The 18,566-nt window shown below is 51.0% G+C and overlaps 1 protein-coding gene across 1 annotated transcript in view; it reads left to right on the top strand.

Moving 5' to 3' along the window:
- PCP4 (Purkinje cell protein 4) overlaps positions 1-16,721 on the top strand; it is a 60,506-nt gene extending 43,785 nt beyond the window's left edge. Inside the window, exon 3 of the mRNA XM_049627854.1 lies at positions 16,449-16,721. Coding sequence (XP_049483811.1) covers positions 16,449-16,576 — 128 coding nt within the window. The 3' untranslated portion in view covers positions 16,577-16,721. The remainder of the gene's footprint in view (positions 1-16,448) is intronic.
- The last annotated feature ends 1,845 nt before the right edge of the window (positions 16,722-18,566 follow it).

The raw sequence follows: 18,566 nt of genomic DNA, 5'->3' as shown, positions 1-18,566 counted from the left end.
TGATTTCATAGGAACTTCAGGAGAAAATAGAGAAACGTTTAGCACCGAAGTGTTGCTGGGTTCATCCGTGAATTGGCCATGACCGTGCCACCATCTCCGCAGAATTTTGATGTTTTAGTCGGCTCGTTTTTAGGTTTTTCTTTGCTTTTTGGCTGTTGCCCCGATTGCAGTGCTGGTGAACCTGCTTGGCTGCACGGTCTGGCAAGAAAACCACGTTCAAGTCTCGGTTTGCTCAGGAAGGAACGGGCGAAGAGTGGATCCGTTTCTTGTCCCTGCCCTTTGTGGCTCGGCCATTGGCTGGTGGTTCATCTGTGGCGAACGGTTTCCCACCTTTCGGGTCCCATTCCTCACTGTGGGACAGCGTCGTGTCTAGCCTCTTGCCTAGTTTTAACGCTTTATGATCCTACGGCTGTCCCTTTCTGGGACCCGAGAGGCTGCTTGGGTCCTTTGGATTTTATTTTCTGCACCCATCGAGGGAATATTGCCTGCGAGTCCCAAGGAGAAACCTGATGCTATTTCTTGGTAGAGCAGTAGAGGGGAAAGCAAGTACAACGAGCAGAATCTGAATAGGGTTTTTGCCAGCTGTGAACATGTGATAGCAACTATATAACCATTTGCACAAAATGGGAGAATTTGTTCTTTGATTTGGACGGACCGCCGTGCCACATGGCTCTCTGCAGAACACACAAAGAGGGCTTGTTTCCTGGGACATTTCCACGGCGTGCATTCGGGTTTGTAGTTAGGCTGCATGACCAGTGACTAGCTTCCTGGTGCGGGCAGGTGTAGACGGCAAGGGTGCACTCATCACAGGGATACAAAAGAAGTGGGTGGCCTCCTAGGGCTAAATGGGCACGCCTGGGCACATAAAGCGGTTGCTGTCAGCCTTCCTGCTACCCGTGAAATTAAACTGTGTACGCGGTGTTGTAGCCAGAAAGTATGCCAGTTTTCTCTTGAACCTTTGTAACCATTTCACTTGTGGGTTTAGGCAATGCTGCCTGGTGCCACGCATTACTGGAATCGTGCACGGGCTTGCCGACGAGTATCCCCCCAGATCCTGGCAACTTGGATATGGAGTTGCAGCTACGTGTTGAAAAATGTCTCACTGGCATTTTCCATAAACCCAGCCCACTGACACTTTATTTAAAAAAAAAATTTTTTTTATGTTTATTCATTTTTGAAAGACAGAGAGAGACAGAGCACAAGCAGGGGTGGGGTGGAGAGAGAGGGGGGACACAGGATCCGAAGCGGGGTCCAGGCTCTGAGCTGTCAGCACAGAGCCCGACGCGGGGCTCGAACCCACGGACCGGGAGATCATGACCTGAGCCGAAGTCGGACGCTCAACTGACTGAGCCCCCCAGGACGCCCCCCACTGACACTTTAAAGGACAGCCATGCGTGGAGGAGTTGAGCTATGATCTAGAAATTATGAGCGAGATTAGCCGGTGGAAGGTTAGAATAGTGTCTTAAAAGACGTGGCCAGCCACCTGCCGATAAAGTGTGCAGTCTCATTCTGTTCACACACCTCAAAGCTGAACAAAACCATAAAACCTTGCCAATTACATATCTGGGATGGGAGCAGCCTGTTAGGTCACCCTGGCCATCCACAGCTGGCAAAATATATCCCCGGTGTGTTATTTCCTCAGTTCAGCTTGCAATGACTTTAGTGAGAGATCAGATGCCACAGCTCCCGGGAACACTCCCGTCCTCGGCCAGACTGATGTTAGACATTTTCCCCTAATGTTCTGCCTAAATTGGTTTCCCGTATCAGTTCCGTGATATCAGCCTGCATTAATGTTCCCTTGAGCCACTGGAACTAAAAATGGAGATTTTATCACTGCTTAAATTTTTGATCTAGACAGAAATGCTTCTATTACCTGTGTCGATAATCAGAGTACTTCAAGGGATGTCATTTGAGTGCCGGTCCTTTGAAAAATGATTTTTTTAAAATTTTATTTTTAATTTTTTAATTTTTAATATTTTTAATTTTTTATTTTTTTTAAGCTCTTTAGAAACTGAGTAAGTTTGGATCATGTTGCCACACACTGGAAATTTCTCTGTTTCTGGAAATCTTGAAATAAAAATACTCTGCTTTACTTTTGGTCCGTAAGGACTTCTGCTTGGCGGGGAGGGGACTTTGATGACTGTCCTGTCCCAGTGTCACATAAAAAGCCTTGAGTAGGGGCGCCTGGGTGGCTCAGTTGGTTGAGCGTCCGACTTCGGCTCAGGTCATGACTTCGCAGTCTGTGAGTTCGAGCCCCGCGTCGGGCTCTGTGCGACAGCTCAGAGCCTCGAGACTGCTTTGGATTCTGTGTCTCCCCCCCTCTCTGCCCCTCCCCCGCTCATGCTCTTTCTCTCTCTCTCTGTCAAAAGTAAACATTAAAATAAAAGCCTTGATTAAACAGTGGTGATGGCTTGTTGGACCAAAGCACAGTGCACATCTGAATTTTTCCCAGGCGCTTGCCCACCTAAACCAGTAGGGGAGACGCCTGGAGCCTCAGAACTTCACCACTACCTGGGGACTCACTTCTAATTCCATTTCTTCTTGAGATGAGTTGTCAGAACATTGTTATTAAACAACGCTTAAAACTCAAACCGAAGCTCTCCTGTTGGCTAGTCCTTCCGAGTCTGGGTACCACATGTGGTTCACCTGCTTGGTCCAGACCGCACAACCTCATTCCTTCTTGGATATTTGATTTTATTCTCTTTTTACCAATATGTGAGCCCATCTTCCCGGTAAGGAGAATAACAAATCCAAAGCTTAAAGTGACTCACCTCTGAAAAGCTGTTTCCGCCGAATCAGCAAGTACTCGGCCATGAACTCTTAAGACAAGTGTCATTAAAAAAAAGCAAATAGAAGCGACGTGTCAAACATACGTAGAGGAATGTGGAAGAGCAGGCTTGTGGGGGCAGGACACCAGCGTGCAAGGAGTTTAAATCCACAACGGGCGTTTCCTGGAACCCAGCGCCCGTCTTCGTTTACGCACACTTACAAGAGAGGGTCACACCCCAGTGCAAATGCCATCCCTGTGGGTAGGGTATTCCTACGTGGAACGCGTGGTCACATTCAGGATGTGTGAAGGGTATTTAAAATACGGGAAGTCGGGGACACGGATAGTCGCGTCTAATCCCGCTTTTCTCCTTCTCGCCGTGAACGAGAGGTGCAGAGTGAAGTGAGGTGCATGATGTGTGACCAGATGGGGAGTCAAGGTTGGCGGCAGCCTCAAGTTTGAGACTTTAAGCAGCGGCGGTGGGAAGTGGCTTGACTGCACCTGACTCTGGCTGTGCTTCCCAGACCCCCTTCCGAGCTGCCGTCTGGAGCGTCGCCCCCAAAGTCAAATTCTGGACACGCAGCGGACGCATCTGCCCAAGAGTCCTGTGCATCTAAGGAAGCTTGCAATCCCTGAAAATCCACGCAGGAGAACGCCTGTCCACCCAGATTAGAGACGCAGGGCCGAGAGCCAGGATGGGAATGTGTCCAGTGAGACGGTGCAGCCCGTGGGGGTCCAGGAAGAACAGAGCTACGTCTGCCAGGGCCGAAGCCAGCTGCTGGCGCACGGCTGGAGGAAGGCATCCCTCACCAGGCAGCACCTGGTGGTGCAAAGGGGAGGAAAAGAGACCCACAGTGCAAAGTCTGAATGCAATGTCGGTCTCTTTCCGGTGTGCATGGAATGTTCTTTCTGTCCTCACTGCTGCTCCGTAAGCCTGGGGCTCGTCTGGTCCATAGACCTCTTTGAGCCTCACTGAGTCTGGAAGGCGATCCATCTGGCTTAGCCCCTTCTTTCTCTCCAAAGGCAACTCCTCTGGAATGACGGGCGAGGGGAGTCAGCACACTCAATGCGCTCAAGTCAGGTTTCTAAATTAATGAGGTGAGCTGCTTCTCTGAGGCTTCTTGAAGATGTCCTGTAATTATGATTGCATTTTCTTTCGATTTAAGCCTGGAGACCTTTGTAAAATTCTCCATGGTGCTGACATCTTCAGAATTTAATCCTTTAAAACTTGGAAGCGTAGCAGCTAGGGGCAAACGATCCCAACAAGATCCCACCCTTCTGAAATGGTAAAACCAGGTAATATAAAGGAAAGGAAAAACCACTAATATCCCAAAGCTCCGAAAGAAGAAAAAATGGGCCCGGAGCAGAATGAAGGGTGTCGGCTAAACCCTGAGTAAGGAAAACTCACGTTCCTTTCCTATCTGTTCAAGCATTTCAAGTTGCATACTTTCACAAGCTGGAAGGGGAAGGCACAAGCCATAAAGTAAGAAAGCCTGTGAGTAATGGTTGGCAAAAGTTGCCAAATAGAGACATATTTCTGTAAAAATCCTGAGGTTTTATTTGTTTATTTGGTTTTTAAAGTTCATTTATTTTGAAAGAGAGAAAGCATGAGTGGGGGGGGGGGGGAGAGAATTCCAAGCAGGCTCTGCACTGTCAGCGCAGAGCCTGATGCAGGGCTTCAGCTCATGAACCATGAGATCATGACCTGAGCTGAAGTTGGACACTTCACCGACTGAGCCACCCAGGCGCCCCCGAATCCTGAGGTTTAAAAAGTATTAAGTGCTGTAAAGGAATGGCTATCCATATCAGAAATTGGACAGATGTACACATCAGAAGAAAAAGCATATAGTTAAGGGGAAAAATATAGCCATACCATGCACAGTGATATATATTTGAGTTTATGTTATCAGCCTGAAATGAATTCAAATGATTATGTGCTTTTATAATATATGTGTAAGTAGATAAGGTTCATCTACAAGAAGCTGAAATCCTAAAACAGCAACAGCTTAAATAATAAAGTTTATTTCGATCTCATATAAAAGGTATGTACTTGAGGGCAGTCAGTGCAGTTTCAAGGAGCATCAAACATTTGTATTACTTTTTGCCATTCTCAGCAGAAGACTCTTAATTCAGGGCCCCACGTGGCTGCTTGAGCACTAGCCATTGCATCTGCATTCCAGCTAGCAGAAAGCAGATAGGAATAAGAGAAAAGGGCAAAGACTGTCAGCTTTCTCTAAAGGAGATTTCTGTTTTCCTACCCACGTCACGTCAGCCAGAACTTAGCTGAATGGCCACACCCAACAGCAAGGAGGCTGGAAACCTAGTTCTGGGTAATTATGTACTCAGCTTTAAATCAGGGGTTGAGAACTAAGGAAAAGGGGACAGGTGGAGGCCAGGAGCAGACTCGGCCACGATACATTTCTGCTCACGGAGTTTCTCGAGCACCTACCTATCTGGCTGGCTTGCTTGGAGGGCTGGTCTAAGGTGATGGATGGCTCGTTTGTTCTCCGTCCTCCCAACCTGCCTGAAGTCATTTTTCTTTGTCAGCATGTGAAGGAAGGCAAACTGTGGCTTTTCTGAGGGGGTTGCTGTTAGGGAAGTTAGCTGCTGTTTCCTGGGAAGGAATTGTCATTCTTCACACGTGCTCAGAAGAGGAAAGAGACACTTCCTGTGTTATCCTAAAGGGCTCTCATTTGCCCACTTTATTCAGGCGATTCTCCAGTAAGCACTAAAAAGTTTCCTATGCGAATGAAATGAAAGCCTGCTCTCCGATCCCTAAACACACAGGGGGTGACCCCCTTACAGAACGCCCCCATCCTTTCCCTGCCCCCATGTGAACTAGGGGTGCTCACAGCAGACGATGGCACAGAGAATAGAATACACTCGTAGATTCAGTAGAAGGGGCTTATTACAGGGTATCAGCGCCTTACGGCATTTCTGAGCAGCAGAGACCCCAGCCCGTCCCACGCACAGCCAGAACAGTGCATCCAGAAACACCCAACCGCATGCAAGTTTTTCCGGCAGAAGCCTCACTGGGGCGTAGACACAGGCCAGCCGATGTCCCTGTGGCTGCCCCGGAGAAACCCGAAGCCTCTGCCTCCGTGCTTACCAGCTGTGGGGGCTTTCTGGGTTTGTTTGCCAACCCCCCAGGGCTCACTTCTGCCTTCTCAGAGACTGACACATTGCACCTGCCTCCTGGCCCTAAGCCTGGGGAGGGGGCGGGGGGGGGGGGGGGACCTACTCCCGGGCCATCTGGGAATGGATTTCTTCCAGCTTCTCAGCATCTGTGCTGGAGGGGGTGGGTGGGAAGAGAGGGTATTGGGGGAGCCAGTCTGCGTGCAGGAGCCCTGCACTTGTAATGTTCTTTATACATTACCAAGCAGGCCTGTGCACACTTTCTCCTTGTCCCTCTAAACATCTTGAGAGGCCACCAAGTCTCAATTCCTCGTCATCCCCGTTTCAAACACGGGGGGAGCATTTGAACCTCAGCAAGGCCAATCTGGCCACATTCTTCAATCAGTTGGAATTGGAGTTTGAGCTCTCCCCGGTATAGCTCTCTCATCATACCTCATCGGCCTGTCTTCATTTTTTTCCCCCTAGAAAATGTAGGCATTTTGTCTAGTGCTATGGGCTGGTGTCCCCCACCCCCCAAATGGTGCCCCCCCCCCCCAATTCATATGATGAAGCCCTGACCCCTGGTACTTCAGAACGTGACTGTATTTGGAGACAGCATCTTTAAAGAGAGAATTAAGGTCACAACTGATTAAGAACACGACTGGTGTTCTTACAAGAAGAGATCAGGACACAGACGCACACAGAGGGGTGACCATGTGAGGACAGGGGGAGTAGGTGCGGTCGGCATGCCCAGGAAAGGGGCTTTAGAGGAACAAAACCTTGCAGGCACCTCAGTCTCGGAGCTCCAGCCTCCAGGTTGTGAGCAAATGCATTTGTATCGTTTAGGCTCCCAGCCTGTATTACTTTGTTACGCAGCCCCAGCCGACTAATACAATGAGGAACAATTTTGCCTTTCCAGTAGAAAAGTTAGTGTTTTCAGTGATATTTATATCTTCTTGTTTGTGCTCCTCGTAGGCTTAATGGGTTTTGGAGAAAATTTGATCTCAGCAGCACATATGGGCACCCATGTGATTACTTAAATGCCCCGGCCGGGTAGTCATCTTATATAAGCAGGGCGTATGGAGGTAGGGGCCGGGGCAGCCGCGTAACTGAAGCCGAGGCTGTCATTTTCAGCCGGCCAAATTAGGCTTTGCATTAACAACAGCCCATTTTGAATAATGGAGACTGTGGGTTTCTGAATGCCTCTATTTTAGGACAAGAGAGAATTTCCCGGTCTTGGAGAAAAAGCTGTAAGTACCAAAAAGGTGCTAACGTAGTGTGGAAAGTTGGAAGAAGCGGGAAATGGGTGTTTATCCCGCGTGAGAACACAACAGATGCAGAAAGCCCCCTCTCCGGCTGCTGCTAATGCCTGACCTTGCCCTTGCTCATTAATCTCCGCTGCTTAGCCAAGACCTGGAAAATTGCAATTCTCCGCACCAGTGGCCCCTGTTCAATAAATCCTGAGCCAGTGGGCAGGAACGAGAAACGGCTTGGAGCTCAGAGCTCCGGCCCCGGCTTGCTGGGGTTCCATGCTCCTGCCCAGCCACGGCGTGGGGGGAGCTGCTCTAACTCGGGACGAACTGGCTTTCCCCCCAGCTTTTGAAAGAACATGCTGTCACTGTTTTTTTTTTTTTTTTTTTTAATTGTCATTTCATAAGATGGATGTTTGATGCTAGCATTTGTTTGAACTAGGGGTACAAATTTATCTTTATTATTTTTGGGAGGGGAGTACGTTACCCTTCCCTAACGCCAGGTGCTTTGTTCTCTGGGTAGGAGTTTGATTCAGCTTGAAGCTTGAGGGATACAGTTTCCAATCTTTGCTTGGTTTTCTGGCTCGTCTCTTTGCTCTCCCTGCCTCGAAGGCCTGGGTTTGTGTCCTTCGGAAGGAAGCCACACTGGCTGTCCGTGACCAATAGGTAGGTGGCCCCCCGTGCGGGAGAGGGCGGAGAGCCCACTGAGAGGCCCTGGGAGCCCACAGTCGCCCTGGATCAGTTAGCTTAAGTACATCAAGGGTAACACAATGGACAGGTGTTAATTCTTTCCAAGTTACTATTATTCTTTGAAAGAAGGTAGGGCATTCTAAAAACCTTAGTATTCTAATACCCCATTTGCAAGGCACACTTAGGTTAAGTGGCTGTTATTTCTTTATGGTGTGCTAAAACCTAGGTCCTTTTATAGTAGGCTCTGAGCTGCATCTCCTTAAGGCAAACTCCTACTCAGGACACTTATATCCCAATTTACTGCTTATGCGCAAATTTCTGACCTACAGGATTAGGACTTAGGAGGTAATTTGTTTCTGTAAAATAGCCCTTCAAGTACGGGGAGTTATATCTACGTAAATGAGTGTGCGTGTGTGCGTGTGCAAGCCCGTGTTCACGACTTATTGCTAGTACCTCTAGGCAATGACTGTACATCATCATAAACTCAGGAACAAATGTATTTAAGAGTTCTTTCGATCCAGCATGGGGGTTAGCGTGATATATTTTTGAACGATGCTGAATTTCAAACTTTTAATCAGATCCTGGGCTGTCACAGGATCCAGGAATAGATCTGTTATGCTCTGGATGACTACGTGTCTGATAATTTCTAAAGAATTTATGCTAATTATTTGACGTCTGCGACTTAGATTGCAAATGCACGGATGGGGAATAATTCTTCAAAACGAGTTGTTTCTTGGCAGCCGAGGGCCCCTGCCGCCCCTCCCTCCCGGGCAGATGGGTCTTAGGCTATTTTTGGGGACAGGCCTCCTCCCCCAACCCTGTGTCTTTCCCAGACGCCTTACCTGACCTTGTAACACACACACACACACACACACACACACACACACACACACATGCACGCACGCACATTGTATTCTTGGAATTTATGAAATTCCATTACTATTTGTGCATTTACCTTCTTATTTTCTGTCTTCCCCCAAGACGGCAGACGGCAGGGTTTGGGGCTGGTTCTTTGCTCTTTCTCTCGGCCTCTGGAACGGTGATGGACCCACACTAGGCATTTGAGACCCTTTGCTGAATGATGAAATTCGGTGTAAATTCCCCCTGGACTGCCCACTAAACAAGCAGATTTTGCAAACTGGTTGACTGCATCATGTGTATAAGTTGGACCATTTAAGATTTTCTTTCCCCCTAAGCAAAATGAACTGGTCCGTACAAACGGCTGTCATCCTGGCCTCTAAGAATCTGAAAGTAACCAACACTGCAGATTAAAAACAAGATTTGGAGCGAGACTGGGCTTCCGAATCAGCCCTTCGCCAGCACTCACAAGGTGATCTCGGGAGAGGCATGTTATAGTCACTGCCCCTTCGTAAAATGGGGACAGTGGACATTTCCTGCAGCTCTTGAGAAGACAGAAGCCAGCCAAGGGAAAGAATACAAAGCTACTTTAGAACCTATAGAACCCAAAGTTAGGTTTGGTGTTTTGGATTGAGTTGTGTCCCCCCAGATTCATATGCAGAAGCCCTGACCCCCAGTGCCTCAGAATGACGCTGTATTTGGAGATGAGGACGTTAACACGGTGATTACTTTAAAACGCAGTTTTTGGGGGCGCCTGGGTGGCGCAGTCGGTTGAGCGTCCGACTTCAGCCAGGTCACGATCTCGCGGTCCGTGAGTTCGAGCCCCGCGTCAGGCTCTGGGCTGATGGCTCGGAGCCTGGAGCCTGTTTCCGATTCTGTGTCTCCCTCTCTCTCTGCCCCTCCCCCGTTCATGCTCTGTCTCTCTCTGTCCCAAAAATAAATAAAAAACGTTGAAAAAAAAAAAAATTAAAACGCAGTTTTTTACCCTGTCTGACCCGTGTCCTTCTAAGAAGGCGAAGAGACGCCAGACCATGTAAGGACACGGTAGGCAGCCAAGGAGAGATGTCTCAGGAAAAACCAAGCCTGCTGACACGTTCGTCTTGGACTTCCAGCTTCCAGAACTGAGTGAGAACAAACGTCTCTCATCTAAGCTGTGTGGTCTGGGCTACTTTGTAGCAACCCTGCAGACTAACACAGGTGCTCAGTAAGCACCTGCTGATGGGCCGTGGCCCTGACTTGATGACCACTTACTCTAGCGCTCGTTCTGCATTTACTAGAATAGATGCACGTGGGCCGCCTGGAGGGCTCAGTCGGTTAAGCGTCAGACTTCGGCTCAGGTCACGATCTCACGGTGCGTGAGTTCGAGCCCCGCGTCGGGCTCTGTGCTGACAGCTCGGAGCCTGGAGCCCGCTTCGGATTCTGTGTCTCCCTCTCTCTCTGCCCCTCCCCTGCTCATGCTCTGTCTAGCACTCAAAAATAAATGAACATTTGGGGTGCCTGGGTGGCTCAGTCGGTTAAGCATCCAACTTCAGTTCAGGTCACAATCTCGCGGTCCGTGAGTTTGAGCCCCGCATCGGGCTCTGGGCTGACGGCTCAGAGCCTGGAGCCTGCTTCGGATTCTGTGTCTCCCTCTCTCTCTGCCCCTCCCCTGCTCATGCTCTGTCTCTCTGTGTCTCAAAAACAAATGAACATTAAAAAAGTTAGAATAGATGCACGCAAAAACGGGATCATAGTATGTCAACCCATTTTCCCCTTCGACAGATTTTCATGGCAACAGCAGAGACTTGGCGATATTCATTCGGGATTGTCTTGAACTGGTATAGCTCCTTCCCTTTATATTTATGATTCTCTGTTTTACATTTGCCATCAAATGATCTGTAAAAGAAAACCCACTTAAATCTATGAGGGAGGACCTGTTTAATGCTCACTGAAGAGTGGCTCTTATTACCATGACGTCTTAAGAACGGCTGCCTGACCGTCTCTCTTATGGCATCGTAAAATCCAAAATAGCAGGCCTACTTCCTATCTCGGTGTCTGCAGGGAAAAGGCAATATTTCAGGAAAATAGCGTAAGAGATATCCACGGCAGTGCAGAGTCTATCTGAATAGCACTGGGTTGTTTCCTGGGGAGGGGAGGTCACGGCAGCACTGAAACACGAGGCTCCTGAGCCTGGGGGAGCGTGATCGCTCACGTTGCTGGCCGTCGGCTGGGCTCTGTGTCGTGTCTTGGTGTGTGATGAGGTTTCTGCCCAGGGAGAGAAGCCCGGTTGTTTGGGACTGTTTTGCGCTGTGCTCCTTGCTCTGAGAGGGAAGTGGGGGAGAGAAGACGGGTGGACGCACGGATTGGAGAGGGGGTAAATGGAAGAGAAGGTGCATAACAGAGTAGACAGTAATGGCCCAGGACCCTTACCTTTGAGACTAAGGCTGCTGGGTAATGAGCTGGCAGAACTGGGTGAAACCTGTGGGGCTGGGGCGGGGGGCGTGGTGGGGGGGGGTGGCTCCTGGCCCACCTGGGCTCACAGGACGTTGCAGTTATGGGGGGGCTCGTGAGCTACACGGTCAGAAAGTTGGGTTCCTTCCCCTTCCCCAGGGGAGTTGCTTGCTCACCACTAGCTTTTTATATGAAACCAGCTAATTGGTATGAATAACCTCTTGACCGTTCTCCCGGCCAGCCTCAGAACTTCTTCACAGAGGGACGCACAGAAACGCTAAGATTCCAGAACCCCGGACGCACAGGAATAACAACGACCATGCAGCAGCGGGCAGGTTACAGAGTGTTCTGGGGAAACACTGCTCACTCCCGCTGGTGGAAAGCCGCTGTCAGGGACGGGGGTGGGGGTGGGGTGTCACCATGCCTTTTTGTCTGCTCCCTAGACAGGGATCCTAGAGAAGCATGTCAGGGAGCCCACCCGGCCCAGCGGGGAGCAGGCGCACGTCTTTATGAAGGGACACGTGGAAGAATCCGGGGAACGGCTGCAGGGTGGCCTGGAGATGAGAACGGCACACGTTTGCCAGCTGCCATTTAGATCTGTCCCTCCCGAGAGAGAAGCCGAGCCGACGGGGGCGGGCGCCCGCAGTGCCCCCTAGCGACGGAGACTGGGGACTGCAGGTTTACGTTTAATCAGCTGAGTGTGGGCTGCACCTGTCTTTTGGTACAGCCTCTGGGCCTTCCGCTGCCCTGCCGAGCGAGGACATGAGGCGACAAGCCCAGCAAACGCCTGCTGCCATCCAAGAGGCTGGGGAGGGCCTGACGCCTCGCCGCCGCGTGGCCGGCCCTGCTGGAAGGCATTCGTTCCCTTCGCCTCCTCATGAGGCCCCAACAACTGAAGGTCTGAGCGGGTGCAGGGCCTGGTGGCTGGAAAGCCATGTGACGGCCCACACCCCCCTCCACCTGCTTTGAGCTCTGGCGTGTCCCGCTCAACACCACTCACTGGGCCAGCGCTTCAGTTTGCAACGTGGCCTTGACCTGCACAGAACACCGGTGGCCGGGTGCCAGTGGCTTTTAAAGATGATTTTACCTCTCCCGTTTCGGAGATGGGCAAACCGAGGCCCAGTGAGGCGATGAACCTTCATGAGAGTCACAGAGCAGTGGGACATACCCCCAAGTCACTCTACCTGGACCCACGACCCCTGCTTCCGGCAGCTGCCTCACGGGACCAGGAGGACCTGGGGGTTGGGAGGGAGTCAGCCTTAGCCCAGAGAAGGCTGGAGGCCACTGCCTGCCTGAGGCTGCTTTTCCTTTATTCTTTGGCCAGGTGCTGATGCCAGGCCCTGTTCTAGGCACAGAGCCCACCCAGAGCTCACCCCTGAATGCCTGTGAGTCCTTCTGTCTGCCCAGGCCCTGACCATTCCCTGCGGCAAGCCCCCACCCCCCACAAACGATGCTTCCTCATGTCGCTCCAACGTGGCCCCATTTTCCAACTTGTGCACAAGTCATCCGTGGACGGTGCCCCTCAGCTGGCCCCCTGGAGGCTTTGCCGTAGCGCCTCCCAGCCTCCCCCCTTTCGAGTTCAGGTAGAAGTGGAGAGGAGACGGTTACCGCTGAGGGCGACCGACTCGTGTAGTCCTGAGATAGAGGCAGCCCCGGACAGCGACCTGTCCTCTTCATTACCAGACTCACTTGCAATCAGCGGTCACTAACTGAACACCTACTATGTGCTGGCCCTGTGTGAGCTTCTGGAACAAGGCGGATGACGCCCCTGACCTCATGGAGCTCAGGCTGTCGTAGGACGAGGGACCACAAAGCAGGGAGGAGAGAAAGAACAAGGTAGTGATTGCGTGTGAGGAGCCATAATGTGGGGTGCAGGGCTGGGGTGTGTCGGCACTTCCTGTCCCCCCCCCCCCCCGACTCCACCTCCCCCGCAGACGTGGACCAAATCCTCTCTCCGAGCAGCAGAATAGGATCCTGGTGCTGCCCCTGAGCGATGGGGAAGGGAGGCGCTCACACAGCCACCTGTACCCTGTTGCTGTCCCCATCATCTGGAGGGTGGGAAGGAGACCTTCTGGAGCAGCTCCGTGACTTGGTTTCTCCAGGGCTTGAGGCTTGCAGACGCGGAGTGGCCCTGAGGGCTGTGGTGCCTCCGGACGCCCTCCCCCCACCATCCCTCGGCTCCTGCTGAATCTGGGGCGCTCAGAGCTGTGCCTCCCTAGTCTTAGGACCACACGGATCATTTGCATCATTTGCATCATTTGCAATGAACCCTGTGGCACCAAATGTAACTAATTATTCCTTCCCCACGGCATTCTGGGCCCCCCTCCCCCGCTTTACAAATCTCGGTGGAAGGAGTAAGAGTATCAGACCTTCCCCAGGGGATGCTTGACTCTACTCAGTAACCATTCCTGAAATAGTCATGCTTTCTTCTTTAAACATTATAATATTTTCCCAAATAGGGAGGAATGTATAAATCACTTTTGGCTGAAGATATTAGTTTCAGATGAGATTGTGAAATTTATTTTTATGGCCCATCTTCACAGTCTCGTGCAGCTCCTAAATATACCTCATTTTCCACACCTTCCTTTGTCGTTTGCCAAAAAATAATATTGCTGTTTTCTTCATTATTGTTAAGGGGACAGATGAGTCAGGCCGTTCAAAGGCTTCAGGTTGCAGTGTTTTAAGACCGAAAGGCCTTCCACATCCCCTTGAAGGAGAGCTGGTCTCCCACTTTGTGATCACCACACACCAGATGCTGGGGATCCTTGAGGAGAAAGAGGATGTGGGGACCTGAGCCGTCTTATGACAAGTCCTAGGGCTGAAGGTGTTATCACCGCTCTGGTTGGTGCAGAGGGTCCATTTCTGGGAGCACGTCAGCTGCAGCGGGTCACAGCTCAGGTTTGCCAGACACTGTCCCATCCCGGGCTCATGCGATAATGTTAATGGAACACGTTTAAGGTCCTGACATGAGCCTCAGGGAACTCCTGCCCTGCCCGGAGGCCCTAATCTTAGTAGATTTCCTGCAACGTCCTTTGAGATATGAATGGCTACTCGATGCAGCACAAGACAAACCCATGTGTGCCTCCGTATCATCTGGGCTCTTGTGGGTTAGAAAAAGATGGCCCCCAAATATTCCCTGGACACTGGGGCTCTTCACATTCCCTGCTGTCGTGGACATCGGCAGCCAATCTGGGATCGAGGAAAACAGTTGTACTGATTGAGGTCACAGACCAATCAGTCTGGCAAGGCTTGCAAAGCCAGTGGCCTCTCCTCCCAGATAGAGTTGAGACTGGAGGGATCTAAGCAGAAACTGCTTAGTCTCTGGTAAAATTGACAGGAACCTGCTGAAGGGTCTGCAAAGGAAATGTCACATAACCAGATGCACTTGAAATAAGGGGCAACTCATGTATATTTATATTCTTATCTATGTATTATCTATCATCTATCTACCTACCTACCTACCTACTATATCTATCTATCTATCTATCTATCTATATCTATTATCTATCTATTACTTATCTATCTATCTATCTATCTATCCGTCTGTCATCCACCTAAGAGAGAGAACGAGCAGGCAGGGGGGAACAAACCTGGTTCACTTGAAAGGAATCTCATATCCTCCACTTTGTCAGGGTGCTGCCTGAACATTATTATCCAAAGTCACGGAGAGAGGAAGTGAGTGAATGGATGAACTCGGGCTGCCTGGTGACAAAGTCAGGAATAGAACCCTGTCCCTGCTACCTGGCTGGGGCTTTCTCTCCTTCCTCAAATGCCTCTGACATTCCCATTCCAAGCTGGATGAGCCCAGCACACTGCTGGGCTCCAGGTACAAGTCCAGGTGGCAGTGAGGTGTTGTGGGGTGGGTCGTGTCCCCATTTCCGCCTCGAGCCAACTCTAGGGCTTTATTCTGCACTTCGTCTGTGGACAGAGTGGTTGAGTCTCAACTTTGCCTGCATCTTACAACCACCTGAGAGCCTTGTATAAAGTAGGGCTGTCTGGTCCTCCCCCAGGGCTACTGACGCACTTGACTTGGTTTTGCCACCAGGGTCTCTTCCTAGTGCAACCCCGAGTCTGGAGTGGGGCCCAGGGCCTGTTTATATATATATAATAATGCTTTATTTATTTTTGAGACACAGACAGAGTATGTGCAGGGGAGGGGCAGAGAGAGAGAGGGAGACACAGAATCCGAAGCAGCTCCAGGCTCCGAGCTGTCAGCACAGAGCCCGACGCGGGGCTTGGACTCATGGACCTCGAGATCAGGACCTGAGCCGAAGTCGGATGCTTAATCGACTGGGCCACCCAGGCGCCCCTAGGCCTGTATATTTTTTAAAAAGACGCCTTGGGGCACCTGGTCGGTTGAGTGTCCGACTTCGGCTCAGGTCATGATCTCACAGTTCGTGAGTTCGAGCCCCACGTTGGGCTCTGTGCTGTCAGTGTGGAGCCCGCTTCATATCCTCTGTCCTCCTATCTCTCTGCCCCTCCCCAACTTGTGCTCTCTCTCTCTTTCTCTCTCTCTCAAAAATAAATAAATATTAAAAAAAGATTTAAAAATTACCTTGGCAATTGTGATTAACTTTCATCAGATTGAAGGAGTTGTAAAGATTCTTCCCTTTTATGACTGGAGGATTTTATTTATTTATTCGTTTTTATATTTGGCTAGAAGGCAGCTGATGTTCAGCACAAAAGCCTGTGTGTTCACTTTGCTTTGGCTTATATCCTATTTTCTGCGATCATTACAGTGTGAATTAGTTAAAGCCTTCTGGCATAGCAAACACACCGCTAAGTGTACCTCCATGGAACAAAACGTAAAACCTGTGGAAGTGTGGCCAAATTGTGAAGGTCAGATGCGGTCATCCGTTGGCAGCTATGATGAAGACAAAAGTCCTAATCCAATCAGCAATGTCACTGACAATCCAAGTATACACAGAAACCCAGTGACTTTAACCCGGAGCTCTTGTGAACGTCAGTCGTCCACTGGGTCAATATCTGTGGCACTATTAAAACTGTATCTCCGTGAGGCATCAGGAAACAGTAAAAACACAGCTAATATTTTTAACACTGTAAAATACGGCCACGAGACCCAGAAGATCGGGTACAGAAAATGTCGGAGAGGTTGGGACTGTGTTCTTGAGTTTTGCGGTCTCTGACAGGTGTAGAGTTGGGGCAGCCAGACAACAGCCCGTTCTGGGCTCTGATGGGGATCAGGAGCCCTTGCAAACCAGGGGTCGTGCGCGTGGGGCGGGGGTGGTGGGTGTGTGCTTCACGGTGGACGGACGGCTGTCCGCCCTCCGGCTCTCAGCCCAGTGACCGCCTGATGCTTGTGTTTTCTGTTGTTACAGACGGGCAGAAGAAAGTTCAAGAAGAATTTGACATTGACATGGATGCGCCAGAGACAGAACGCGCGGCGGTGGCCATTCAGTCTCAGTTCAGAAAATTCCAGAAGAAAAAGGCTGGGTCCCAGTCCTAGCGGGAGAGCCCCCTCCTAGTCTGCCAGAAGACACCGAATTCAACCATCATCTGTCAAAGAAGTTAAAAGAACATCACCCTAGAGAGAATTCATCTGCACACGATACACACATGCACACCCGACCTGCAATGCATGTACAGAGACCCGTGATATTTATTCCCTGATAGGAAGGTGTAGACAATGCAGCTGTGAGTGGCTTCATCTCTGTTGATCTCTAGCATCGTTCCTCCTGCACCTGTTTTCCTCGATGTTGTAATAAAATGGAGTTACGAAGCGTGATTAAAGTGTCTGCTTCCTGTCTCCCCTTAGATTAACCTGGGAAGTTACCCAGAGCTAGAGGTGACTGCAGGGCAGCTGTCTGTGTTCTCCATCCCTTAAGAGTTGGAGCTGAAACACGGTGCTTCCGTGAGGAGGCTTTCTGCGGCAATGAGACGTCCGCTCTTTGCCATACCTGGAGAGTGCGTTTTCCTCTTCTGATGGGAGTGTCAAAGGGTCCGCAGCTTCCCAGGGGAATTATGACTCACCCGGGAGAACGAGAAGGGGGTGGGTGGTGCATCAGCATTTGGCGTGCGTCACTCAGCTGTGCTCAGCAGGTGCGTTTCACAACTCCAAAGGGGACGCTCCCACTTCCGCCCCCGCTGCGGCCGTTCTCTCTGCGCCCGTGTGGCTCCGTGGGGAGAGGTGGCCCTCTGGTCTCCCCCACCTCCCGGAGCTCCTCACCCTGTGATGTGCTACTTGCTAGGATCATTCCCAAGACCTGCAATTTGGAGAAGCTGTCTGGCTTCTCTGCTATCACATATCTTCCCCTGAGGACCTTGCAAGTAAATGGTTTCACACGCCCTGGAGGGGCTCCCCGGGCAGGGAGGAGAGGATGGTCCACAGGGTCAAGAGCAGGGGGTTGGATGCTGGCCTTGGGGCCCCAGATGGCAGGAGCCCTGAGCTACTGAATCTTGCTGTCGTTGGAGCTTTGCCAGGTGGGAAGCTGGTACAGAAGCCGAATCTCACGTTCAGCGTCCCGGGGCGCTCGGGGAAGGCACGACGTACCACTGAGGGCCATCCCGTCTCCCTGCGCCAGCTCCTTCACCAAGGATCGAGTTGGAGCGCGCAGAACGGTGGCAAGAGGAGAGACAGGGCTCTGCGTGCCTGCGTGTGCTCACACTTGTGCCTGGGAGCGTGGGTGTGAAGTATGGTGGGAGCGGGCATGGTGACGGCTGGGGGTGGGGCCCATGCTGTGCCTCTGGCAGGGCTCACTTGTTGCCACAGGTGTCCGGACCGAGAAAGACGGGCATCCTTGGGAAGATGTACTGCTTCACAAAATGCACCTGAAAGTGTGTCTATTGTGTTTGGTGGGGAGAGCCCTCCTACTGGACAATTCTCTGGGGCTGTTGGAGACAAGACAGGGCTGGGCTCTGGAGTTCCTCTAACAGGTTTCTGATTAGATGAGTACCCAATGGGATCGCGTCAGTGGCGGCAACCAGCCGGGGCTTCCCGGGGCTCCCAGCAGCCGGGGACTCACTGAAAACAGGACAGCAGGTTGGGGGGGACGACTGAGAACAAGCTTCCCAAGACAGCAGGGGAAAATGCCACAGAAGTCCTAGGGGCCGCTGTGTAGTCTTTATGGAGGTAAAGAAAGTTGGGAACATAATTCAGTTGAATTTCTTTTATGTCCTTCTGTGCTCCCACTGTCCCCTTGTTCTCTGAATATTATCACATAAAGGGAGTGGCCGCCTTACTAAGCGTGTCTAGCCCTGATGGCCGGCATGGGTCTCCTCCAGCTCTGATTCACCTCGAAGCAAGTCTGGTTTTACAGTTAGGATGCTCCCCCTAGAGGGGACTCTCCATGGGAAGCTGGAGAATCTAAGGAGTGTTCTTCCCCAATGTTCCAAAGGGATGGGAGGCACTCCTCAGTAATAATGGCCCATTGGTGAAGAAAGAGGAGAGGGGAGGCGAGAGCTCTCATGTATGGAGAGACCCCTGAATGGTCCCGATA

Source organism: Panthera uncia, chromosome C2, assembly GCF_023721935.1.
Source record: "Panthera uncia isolate 11264 chromosome C2, Puncia_PCG_1.0, whole genome shotgun sequence".
NCBI lineage: Eukaryota > Metazoa > Chordata > Mammalia > Carnivora > Felidae > Panthera > Panthera uncia.
Note: the sequence above shows the minus strand (reverse complement) of the source record. Positions and strands in the feature narration are given on the sequence as shown.